General features: G+C 32.0%; 1 protein-coding gene across 2 annotated transcripts in view; it reads right to left on the bottom strand.

The window, feature by feature from the left end:
* Window positions 1–7914: 7914 nt before the first annotated feature.
* The window catches only part of LOC111054620 (integrin alpha-PS1), a 65482-nt gene continuing 60589 nt past the window's right edge, over window positions 7915–12807 (bottom strand). The window contains exons 17-19 of one of the 2 annotated variants that reach the window (XM_039440930.1): window positions 12131–12225; window positions 9802–9931; window positions 7915–8357 (exon numbers count right to left, since the gene is read on the bottom strand). In XM_039440930.1, coding sequence (XP_039296864.1) covers window positions 8157–8357; window positions 9802–9931; window positions 12131–12225 — 426 coding nt within the window. In that variant the 3' untranslated portion in view covers window positions 7915–8156. The remainder of the gene's footprint in view (window positions 8358–9801; window positions 9932–12130; window positions 12226–12807) is intronic. The other variant, XM_039440929.1, reaches the window with a different exon arrangement.

The following is a 12807-nucleotide window of genomic DNA, read 5'->3' as shown; positions in this document are numbered from 1 at the left end:
AAGATACAAAATACAAATCATTTCAATAGATTATTAATGTGCAATAGAGATAAAATAGGTAGCAAATGAATTGAAATAAAAACAGATAAATTTTGATAGAATTTAATTAAAAATTGTCTATTCTAAAATATATAATAATATAGTGTAGCTAACAAAATATGATATAGCTAAGTAAAGCACACAGATTTCAGGCACATGAATACATATAGTTTTATAAAATCACTTCACTTAAACGGGCTACTTTATCAAAATTAATAAAAATAATATTAAAACGTGAAGTGCCCTTCTCATTTAAAATTTTTAGACATTTCAACAAATTGGCCTACTTTGGCTGAATTCAAACTTGAAAATGGCCAAAGTAGGCCAGACCTGGTTGTTGAAATGTCAAAGTTTTAAAATGATTTAAATGAAAAAGGTACTTTATGTTTTTATATTGTCCTATGCACATTTATTAGTAGGGCTATGAACGTGTATGGTGGTATGATGACTGATTTTTTTCATAATCAAGCATAATAACTTAATTGCTCCGGAAGAACTGTGGAATAGTACAAATAATTTCAATTTTTGATTTTTCAACATTATAAATAGCAAAATAAGTGTCTAAACACGGAGAAAATTAAAATAAATCTTAAAATTCAAAAACCTCTTGAAAATGTATAGAGAAAGTGATAAGCAAAGTCGATTATCGACAAAATATCGATAGTAGATTATAGACTAAGTATTGATATTAGAATAATTATCGATATTCTGACATTTTGTCAAAGTTTTTCACCTATTTTATTCATCTACAAACCCGTACTACTTCAACAATACTTCTAATTCAATCGATTCTGACATTTTAAAGTTGAGATCACAATAAAAAGTTAGTTTCTGTTTTTATCTAAGGCTAAACTCACACTTACGCAACTCAGGTCGAGAAGAGACTGGACTCTAGTGGAGAGCATGTGTTTTCAGATGGTGACAGTCGCGGAAACTACAATCCACTGGTCTGAGTGTCACCATTTGGAAACACATGCTCTCGACTAGAGTCGAGTCTCTTCTCGACCTGAGTCGCATAAGTGTGAGTTGAGCCTTACACGACTCGAGTCGAGAAGAGACTGTAACTAGTCTCTTCTCGACGCAGCATGTGTTTCCAAATGGTGACACTCAGATCAGTCGATGCTAGTCTCCGCGACGTCACCATTTGTAAACACATGCTGCGTCGAAAAGAGACTAGTTGCAGTCTCTTCTCGACTGAGTTGAGCCTTGAAGTATTACGGGACCGTGGGGTTCCAATCGACCGAATACCAATAGGATTCCCATCCAGCCGAAAAATTCATTTTCCCATTTGGTCGAACGCTTTCGGTCATTTGCGAGAAATTTCCGGTCGTTTGGGAATCCTATCACTTTCGGTCAGTTTGGACTCTCAACACTTTCGGCTCAATGCGAAACGACGTTTTCTGTCGATTTGGAAAATTCATGAAAGTTTTCGGTCATTTTGGATTCGGCTAAATGAGAAAGTTCCAGTTTCAATATTTTATTAATTCTGTCGAATGGGAAAAAGTCGTTTTCGGCTGTTTGGGGAAATATAGCTTTTCGGTCGTTTGGGATTCGGTCAATTGGCATGACACCTTACGGACACTGTACTATGACATAATATAAATGTACATAAAACTTTAAATTTATTATAAGATTGATAACATTTTCAGTCTGTGTTTGATAGCTGCTAAATACACTGAACACATTTTTTAAAAAAATAAATCTAATTTTGAGAAGACAATATAACGTAACCGTACAAAATTCCATTTTTGAATAATACAAATTATCATTATTATTCTGAGCAGTGTTATTCACTTTGAACTGTAAACATCGTCTGAATAGGAAGCATTATTGATATTATATGAAAGGAATACTCACAGTATGAAGTGAATATCACTACGGTAGCTTTATAAAGAAATTCTATATACTATAATAAAGGAAAGAAGTGGATTAAGCAGCGTTTACACCAAAGTTATTAACAAAATCCTATACTATTAAACGAGCAATTTCTGTTTATATGTTTATATATCTGTATGTGACCGGATCTCGAAAACGGATTTAACGATTCTCACGAAATTTGGAACAAAGTAGGTTTATCATATGAAACTTCGACTGCACTAGGTCTCAACCCTGGGAGAACTCGCTGAATGACATTAAAAGAATAAATACGTCCTTGGAAAAACAGCTGGAAATTTTGTCGTCTGTCGATACCGTAATGGAAGTGAGTGAGCGAGTGCATGTTGTGTGGGTTATTCCTCAGCTGATCTCACGAGAATAATCCAGCAAGAAAAACTTATTTTTTTTATTTCTATTTTTTTTTTGGAAAACATGTTTACTTCAGAAAGTCCAAAATAGTAACTAGATGCTGTTAGTGTAGAATAGTACATAGTATATTAGCAAATATTGTAGCAAACATAGTATATCATTCTAAATCGAATTCATAGTATATCTATTTGTAATATTGATGATGTGTTTGTTTTTTGAAGTGTGAATAAATTGTTATTTTGATGAGTGATATTAGCTTTACCTGGATTTTGATTTGGACTGTAGTATGAAAAGGGACAGTTTTGGGCATAAGCCTGTTGTGCCTCCTTATATAACTGTAAAAATAATTGTACGACTGATAAAATGAATAAATAAATTTAAACTATAAATTCAATCTTTTGTTACAAATGTTCTATGCTCTTAAACACTCCAGAGCGAAGCTCGGTCCCCCGATATTGTTAATAAATTACTCCTTATAGATTCGATTATATTGTTATTATCAACAGGTTGCATATAATCTCCAAAAGTCACTGAACACTAATACTTATAATACAACTACATTAAATGCTGAGCCAATTGAAAAGGTATTTAAATTTCATCCATTATCAAGAGATGAGTTGTCAAGAATAATAAAAAATTTGAATAACAAAAAAACAGTAGGATTGGATGGGGTCTCAAGCAAAATTTTAAAAGAATGTGAAAATGAATTACTGGACCCTTTATTGCATCTCCTTAATACTTCACTAGAGCAGGGTATTTTCCCTGATGATCTGAAACAAGGAAAAATTTTGCCAATTTTCAAGAGCGGTGATTCTGAAAGAGTTGAAAATTATAGACCCATTAGTATTCTAAATGTAATAAGTAAAATTTTTGAAAGAGTAGTTTTAAATAGGTTATTGATGCACCTGGAAGAAATTAATTTCATATGTGATGAACAGCATGGGTTCCAGAAAGGGAAATCTACTAAGACTGCAATAGTATCCCTTGTTGAAAGACTAATAGATATAATAGATTCAGGTGAGAAGGCAGCCGCAATATTTCTTGATTTATCCAAAGCTTTTGATTGTGTGAACCATAGAATATTATTGGAAATACTAAAAACTGTAGGTGTGAATGGTATAGAACTAAAATGGTTTGAATCCAAGGTGGATGGGAATGAAATAGTAAAAATTAAATCTCAAAAACTAGAGGTCCAGGCTGGAGTACCTCAAGGCTCAATTCTGGGTCCCTTACTGTTTCTGTTGTATGTGAACCAATTACCAAAAGAGTTAAAAGATCACAGAGCTCTGTTGTTTGCTGATGACACATCGCTTATCTTTAACAATTATTTATTAGATAGTCTAGAAATAAATGCTTTTACTGGAGTACAGTCAATTGTCCAATTCTTGAAGCAAAGACAATTAACAATAAATAGTAAGAAATGTCAATTCCTACAATTCAAAAGTAAATATAATTCAGTAGAGGATAGAGAAATAAATGTGTTTGTAGAGGAAAATGAATTAGACCAAGAAGACAAAGTAGCATTCTTGGGAATTTTATTGGACAGGAAATTAACATGGCATCCTTACATTGAGAGGATATGTAATAAGATATCATCTGGGGTATTTGTCCTGCGGCAGCAGGGTAAATTCATGGGGTAATTCATCTCAACAAAATATGGACAGAGTGTTTAAGATTCAAAAGAAGGCACTCAGATGTATAGAGAAAGTGAATAGGTTAGACTCTTGTAGGCCTTTATTTAAAAAGCTTGGTCTATTAACTGTGCCATCTTTGTATGTATATGAAGTTGTAATGCATGTGAAAACGAGTGGTGTGATCCAGAATTCAGATGTTCATGAGTATAATACGCGAAACAGAGCAGATTATCATATAATGGGTCACAATAGTAGGTTATTTGAACAAAAACCAGATTATATTGGTAGGAAATTTTATAACAAGCTACCTCAAATCTTGAAAAGTAATGATGATTTGAAGATTTTCAAAAAACAAATGAAAAAATATTTAGTTGATAAAGCTTTTTATAGTGTACAAGAATTCCTTTCAAACCTAAACTAGGTTGAACTACTTAGTGTTAGAATTATTATGTAATAACATGACTTGTCTTATACTCCATGACTGGAGTCTTTAGGACGTAATCTAAAAAAAAAAAAAAAAAAAAAAAAAAAAATTGAAAATAACTTATCATACACATGATGAACTTATGTGTTTGTCAAGTTCCGTTCAATCTAATAGAATCCATAAGGATTAAATTATTAACATTTTGTAGATAACTATGGTGTGAACACAGGTTTTTACATGTAGGGGTTAGGATACATTTTTCACAAATTCATCTGCAAAAATAATCAAATTTTAAAAATTATATACTATGGCCCAATATGTCTATTGAATTTAACCATGATTAATCGCTGATTTAAAACGTTATCCGCATCTCTGATTGGTTCTCGTAGCATTTAATCACGGTTAAATTTAATGAACGTACGTGCAATCAAGTGTATATATGTAGCTCTTCTGCTCTATTACACACTTCACGGGCCAAAAAATATCAAACAACTAATAAATGATTAACTAGGCTAGTTTAAAACTAAAATAATGAATTAAACTAATACATATTTACAATTCTTACCTACATTTATAAAGCTAGAGGCAATATATATGAAAATTCATTGAAAATATCTAGGTTAGATAAAATTCGTTTCATCAAAAATTACATGGCCATAAAACTAATATATTCAAAACAATAGTGAGATTCACTTTGTCAGCATTTCTTATGGGCTAACATCAATGCTGCCCATTCAAACAATGCTGTCAATTTGAAGTGAATATCACTATAAATAGATACAGTCAAATACATGAGCAATACATATACAGAGTGTTTCAAAAGTAGTGTCGAACATTCTAGGGTATTGTTCCTGGATGATAGGAGACTACAAATGTCGTATTTCAAGTGTCCAAAACGCAGCGGTTATCCTTATAGCTGCCGTTTTTTTTCACTTAATAATTTTTATTTCAAGAACGAAATGATGTATTGATCTGAAATTTGGCATGAATATTTGAGCTATAAAGACTCAACTTTGAAAAATAAAATAAAACATTTTCGATGTAAATTTTCGAAATGGCGGTCATTTTAAATGTTTGATTGCAAATTTCACGAAAACCATTCACTTTATAGAAAATTTAGAAGAGACAAAAAAGTTAGCAAATTTTATCAAGATATCTCATTTATTAAGATTGGTCGGAGAAAGCAGAGAAATTAATATTATTTTCGTATTGCATGCATAACCACTTTTCACAATTTAAACATCAATATTACATTTTTAATTCCAATTGTATTTAAGATGAAGCTTTGAAACTCGGTATGGCTCCATATGGCCATACAGCTGATTTTACAATGTTTTTCAGATGATCTTGTTTGTTCTTGATCATGCATGCTGTACGAAAGTAATTAACTTCTCTGTTATTCTCTGACCAATCTTAATAAATAAGGTATCCTTGAAATCTTGATAATATTTGCTATTTTTCTCCTGTACATTTTCTATAAATTGAACGGTTTTCGTGAAATTTTCAATTAAACATTTAAAATGGCCGCCATTTTTAAAATTTACATTGAAAATTGTTTATTTTATTTTTCAAAGTTGAGTCTTTATAGCATAAATATTCATGCCAAATTTAAGATCAATACATCATTTCGTTCTTGAGATAAAAATTCCTAAGTGAAAAAACAAAATGGCAGCTATAAGGATAACCGCTGAGTTTTGGACACTTCAAATACGACATTTGTAGTCTCCTAGGAACAATACCCTAAAATGTTCGACACTACTTCTGAAACACCTTGTATAATTAATTATTTATAAAATCGACAAAATATCTATTCAATAATCTAATAGCAGCTGTATAATATTGAAACATAATCAAGGCAGTTTTATCTCAGTCTATAGTGAGTTTAGCGGTTCAAAGTCAGTGGAAATGATGGTAAGGCATTGTTGTCACTTTTCCCTCTCCACCACCTTCTGTAGTAGATTGCTATCTCGGCATATCTGATCTGATATCAATTAATTCTTGTTAATAATGATAAATTAGGATTGACAATTTATTAATATTTATAATTAGGATTGAATATCCAGGTTGCTTACACAGTCTACAAACAATTTGGCAACAGAGTTAGAAAAGCGTAGAGCTATCTGCTTTGTCTAATGACAGACAAGGATAGCAACACCAATGTTAACCAGGTGCTGACTTTATAACATAAATCTCACTATAGGTCTTATAGCTTTCTATTAAATCATCAAATTTATTTTATATAATATTAATGATAAAATCGGAGTAATAATGATTGAAGATTGACTATTAAATCCTCTAAAAATGTTTCGGTATTCATTATTACAGATAATAACGATATAAATATACAAATATGCACTCTGCGAATTATATTTGTGTAATTGTTTATTCGTATTATTTGAGTTGTTTGCATAATTTGTAGCCTATTACTTATGCTCTGTTGTAATTTTTCAGCTACTGACGTTGTTATAACATTGTTCAATGTTTTCCGCAATAAAGATTTTGATTTTAATATTAAAGATACTTGCCATTTATCCAAATATCCCTTTTTATATTTGTAAGTTAATCTCAAATCTGAAAAAAAAATGTGAAGGCTCACTAAGATAAATATTTATATAAATATTATTTCGAACACTAAATTACTAGAATAGTAAAAGTTTTATAGCGATCGAAGACAACATAATAAGTCAAAAGTTTAAAAATATTTAAAAATTGATTGATTTTTCTCAAATTTTAGGCACTTTACTATATTTAGCCGATACAATAAATAAGTACAATTGATTAAGTTTCATTTTGATTTATAAATTCAGTCAAGAATAGATTTTTGTAATTTGGACCTATGTTTCAAGCATGATTTATTTATAAGTACCAACATATTTTTTTTCATCTGTAAGTTATTAAAAACCTGATACCCAGTTGCACATAAATCTGTTAACTTTCAACCCCGATTAAATGCCACGGAACCAATAGAGGCTTCAAAAAAATCTCTGTTAAAATTTAACAGGCTTTTATGCAACTAGGCCTGAGTTTTTTACAAGTTTTAAACTGAGTTTCATAAAAACTGAATTTTTTCCACGTGGACAATTAATTTTTTCGCCCTAAAGAGACACACTGGGGTGTTTTACACCCCAGGGATTTTTTCTTCTGTTCTGCAATTGACAATAACAAACAGATGAGAAATTTTGCACAGTCGAAATTAGGTTTGTAGCATTGGCAACTGCTCTCCACCACTCTCAGTCAGTAAAAGCATTCTACAAGGTCACCAGCTCATCTTGTTCTTCATTTGGGGTGTCTAACACCCCAGAGTGTCTTTTACGTAGGACTTTATCAAATACTTTTATTACAAAGATTTACTTGTATTGACCACTACAAATGTGGTATGGGATGATGGATCAGATTGGAATAAATCAACCTCAAGTTGATTCTCTACAACTTGAGGTTCAAAACAATAAAATGAAGAGACGTGAGTTTTTGATGAAGTTGTCATTGGCAATGATCAAGCCATTCCTTCAAACCGGATTAGGAGCTCCGAACACTTAGGCGGAACATACATACTTCTAAAATAAGTATAAATATTGATAAGCAGTGCTTTAATTTCGATTTCTGTATGCACTTGAAACAAAAATGATTAAGAAATGATAAATTTAGGCTAAGTACTTGTTTTCTCTATATTTTTAAAAGAAACATGCAAAGTTGAATTGGGGTGTTCAACACCCCAGTGTGTCCACTGTGTTAGCATAAAGTAAGTGTGTCTCTGTAGGGTTTCGTTAAATTTCTATTTTTTCAGTGAGTTTCGACGATTTTTTAATGCTATTTGTTTAATAATCGACATGTTTCTCTAAATTTCCTGATAATGTAGGGTCAGGATGTCTCCTCTTGAAGAAGCCGCACTTCCATAACAGCAGTGTTAGTAATACTAGTAGAATAAGACCGAGAACTATGGCGAGAATGATGATCCACAGAGGAATAGGCTCGGTCTTGCGCTGCTGATGGAGATCTACTTTCGCCACTGTTACAACCTGTAAGTAAAAACACATAAAATAGTATCTTACGTCACATGGATGGGAAGGAACCTTTGGCAGGCGAGAATGATGTTTCTAGTCGAGACGATAGCCGAGACTAGAATTTCATTCAAGCACTGCAAAAGACATTCACGCCCAAGTAATTTACACTATTTTTTGACATAATAATCTAATAATTGAGAAATAGAAAACATTACCTGCTTGTGCTGAAGTTACTACATGCATTCTATAAACATAACCTAGTTTACTAATTCCATATCAGGAATTTTGCAGAAGTTGACAAAACTTCCACCTGAAGCGTTGAAGGTGGTTTTTTTGTAGCAGTTTTCCTATTTCAGAACTAGGAAACATACTCAACAGTAAAGAAAACATATGGTTTCATTACAGTAGAGTATGCTGTTTATTTGTGTTGCAAACAGCTGTTTACCGGCTTGTTTTCTTGCATAAAACAGCTGAGATTGAATGACTATGACAAAAAATTAATTCAAGTATCAAATATTGATTTAGTGCATCAACAAAAAAAGAAAATCAATTTATTGAAAAAAATATATTAGGGGTATTCACAATGTTGTTTTGGCCAGCTAAAGTGCTATTTGCTAACTCTGGATTGTGAACGCCCCATCTAAAAGCAAATGCTATAAGCTAACTGCAATAGCGATTCAAGCAGATAATTAGTGTAACTCAAAGATTATAACCTCACTTTTGCTACCAAATATGAGCAAACAAATATGGCCGCCTTTTTAACAGAGTTAGCGGACTGAAACCTGCGCTATCTGCTATCTCGTCTGTTAATTTTCTTCTAACGTACTACTGTAGCATTGAGTTAAAACAGACTTAGCAAAAAGCGGGAGTTAGCGAATAACTCAACTTAGCCATCTAACTCCAACATTGTGAATACCCCTAGTATAATAGCACTCACACATTCCAGTTAACTTCACAACTGAAAAACTACTGAACCAAAAAACGTTCAAATTTGGCAGGCATGCTGATTTGCCTTTCTGGATGGCACTAACAAAAACTTCATCAATTCCTAAGTGAAGAAACTATTACATCTTTGTAAGAGATGTAGGCAATTTATACTGTATATTATTATTATTATAGTCTGTATATCATTATACCAATATTATGAATACCAAGGGCTACTTTTAGTAATAGACATAAAATGGAGACAGTACCCTTTTTTAGAAATCACCTATTACATATTTTACAGAACAATAACATTTTAAATTATAGAATCATTAAAACACAACATGATTATTTAATGGTTTCATAATTAACCTTCCGGCAGTCGCACTGTTGTAAAAAGTAAAACAGTGTTTTTTGGTTCACAAAACTATTGAATGGGGTGGAGCCCCCTTTCGAAAAATCCCATTTCTATAAAAAAATCGGAAGGTTCATTTCAAATACTCAAAGTTTATCGATTTATTCGAATAATACTTACTTCGGCAATGTCATCTTCAGTTTGACTCTGATGAACGATGAAGGGAGGGGGTATAACAATTCTAGCTCTTGAGCCGATTTTCACATAATCAACCCTGGGATAGTCTTCAACCAGTGTTGCGTTCCATAATCTGAAAAATGTATTGTTTTCAGTAAAAAACATCATATAGTTTCCAGACATACATCATATTTTAGATATGTGTTAATGAATAAACAAAAATTGAATTTCCTCAAGAGAAAATTGTATTTTTACTTTTTGTAGGCTATATATTGTAACTTTTATGAAAGATATGCACATGGAATTATTTTTTAATACACGATCATTTTACATAATATTCTAATTTCAAATTAATAAATGGATTAATTATAAATTGACTAATAAATAGTCAAACAAAACTAGACTGATCGTAATTGTATACAGCGCAGAGCACCGCTTGCTATAATGAGGTCCACCTTATAATGGCTGTGGAGAAAAATAGGAGAACAGAGTTACCGATTCTCCGTCCTACCTCTGCCATCTGATACCAGTATATCTCATGTAATATTGATTCTTCATTCTTGTATAAAATAATCAATTATATTTTATTCTTCAAGAAAATAATTTTTCAACGATTTAACAATTAATTTTTTATTTTGATTTTATTTGCGATAAAAATTTACAATCAGTACTTATATTAAAAATATAATAGATAGTATAAATAATACATAATTTTGTAAGTATGTAGTAATAAATTAATTAATTTTCATAATTGAAATTGAATATTCGTTAAATAATTATATTTCAACATTATTGAATAGCAATCTGGCAACTTTGTGGAGCTAGAAAGGGATAGCGTTATTTGCTTTGTGGAATAATAGACAAGGCTAGCAACACCAATGCTAATAAAATGCTGCCATTATAACGTAGATCACACTATAGGAAGATGATACAAAGATGATACAAGGACGTTAGAAAAGGATAGCAACACCAATGTTGATAAATACTGCCATTATAACGTGGACCTTACTGCAATGGGACCTTATATAAATGGGGCATACTTGCTTGGCCGCTTAGAGTGAGACCAATTTATTATTCCATCAGAACCCATACGAATAATATTTCCACTGTTAGGCTAGTTTCACACACATTCGGTTCGATTCGTTTTCGGCAAATTCTGATAAGTGTGAAACGGTAATTCGGTTTGGATTCGGTACCGAATAGAAACCGCATAGAACCGAACGCCCATTTGACACTAATAAATTCCATCAGGTTCAAATTCGTTTCTAACGAAGGACTACTTTTACCACATTCGGTTCGGTTCGTTTTCGGCAAATTCCGATAAGTGTGAAACGGTGATTCGGTTTGAATTCGGCTCCGGATAGCAACCGCATTGCACCGAACGTCCCCTCGACACGAATAGGTTTTATCATATTTGAATTCGTTGCTAGGAAACCGGAAATAAAAAGAAAGTCTTTTACACACACTCACTTTTTCTGTTTCTATTTTAACTTGATATCATGATTATCTGTTTAAAAATCTTCTATGTCAAAATCATATGGTCAATTCATTTCCGTTAGTTATCTGGAGCATTTTTTTCTCAATAGTTTGCTAAAAAAAATAGGAAGATAAATTGAAACTCAGGGAAAATTTTTATTTTTCCATGAAAATTACACATGTTTCTATTAATGGAGAGAAGATATGAACGTTATGTACCATGTGTCATAATTGAAACAAATTTTCAATTCAAAGAAGTAATCACTCTGAACGTCCAAAATTAATATTATAAAAAATAAACTATTCAAATAGTTTACAGTTTTTAATTAAATTGAAAATATTGTGTTCAAGAAATCACATCTTACTATTTGAACACCAGCTTTTATATTTTATTACCAGCATGAATAGTAGAAATCCAAACACAGCTGTGTTTGAGAATACCTAATATTAGAACCGTGAGAATTAAAACCTGATATGTATGAAAGCCTCATTCGTTTTCAGCAACGAACCGAACCGAACCGAAAACGAACCGAATGAAACTGAATGCGTGTGAAGCTAGCCTAACGGACACGCAAACTGATACTATCACGTGGGTCAGTAATTACTATGGTCAAAATTACTCAGTAAGTCAGTAATTATTACTGAGCAATTACTCAGTAAGTCATAGGTCAGTGAGTAGCGATTACTATGGTCACATCAAAACCGGATTTTGATTTTTTACAGATACATACCTTGCATTTGTAGCAAGATTTGTTTGATACTTTGTAGCATTTTTTTTGTATTTCTTTGGCATTTTGTTTTGTCTTGTTTTGTGTGTTTTAATAAATTGAATTGAAATTGAAAAAATGAAATAAACCTTGCTTTGATGAAAATAGTAGCTTCCTGGTTCTTCAGAAGTCCTTCAACCTCACATCGGAATTTTATGCATTTGGCAGTTCCAGCGGTACAGTTCTATAAGAGACAATTGTGATAAATTATTATACAATTGTAATTAAATACAGAATGCCGCAATAAGTAAATAAGTTAATATATATATTATATACAGAGCCCGGCATAAAAACCTGACGATTTTTGTGGGATAATTATTAAAGTGAATTTGTACAATTGAAACATGTAATTGATGTATCAAATTAAAGATCAAATTTTGCAATTTACACAGTGAAATTACATTGATTACTTACAAAGTATTTTTATTTGAACATTATGCCATCCAAATGTTCTCCGTTACTTTTCACGGTAATTTTGTTTATTCATAACTCCCGATATATGAAAATGTGCCTCGTCACTTGAAAGAATAGCGGTGGACATTTTCGAGAATTATTATCTCGCAAGCGGCTTTGCGATGTGCCCAATCAATTTGCGTTGAGTTTTTGCACTAACATTATCTTATACGGATGGAATTTCAGGTCGGAATGAAGAATTCGTCGTACACTTCGATCAGAAATGGCTAGCGCAACAGCATTTTTCGCTGCTGAACGTCGTGGAGACCGTGTAACAGCTACTCTTACCGCGTTAATATTTTCAGGCGTTCTC

The sequence above is a fragment of the Nilaparvata lugens genome, chromosome 14 (genome assembly GCF_014356525.2).
Source record: "Nilaparvata lugens isolate BPH chromosome 14, ASM1435652v1, whole genome shotgun sequence".
NCBI classification, from domain to species: Eukaryota; Metazoa; Arthropoda; class Insecta; order Hemiptera; family Delphacidae; genus Nilaparvata; species Nilaparvata lugens.
The sequence above is the reverse complement of the archived record's forward strand: the minus strand, read 5'-3'. Positions and strand labels throughout refer to the sequence as shown.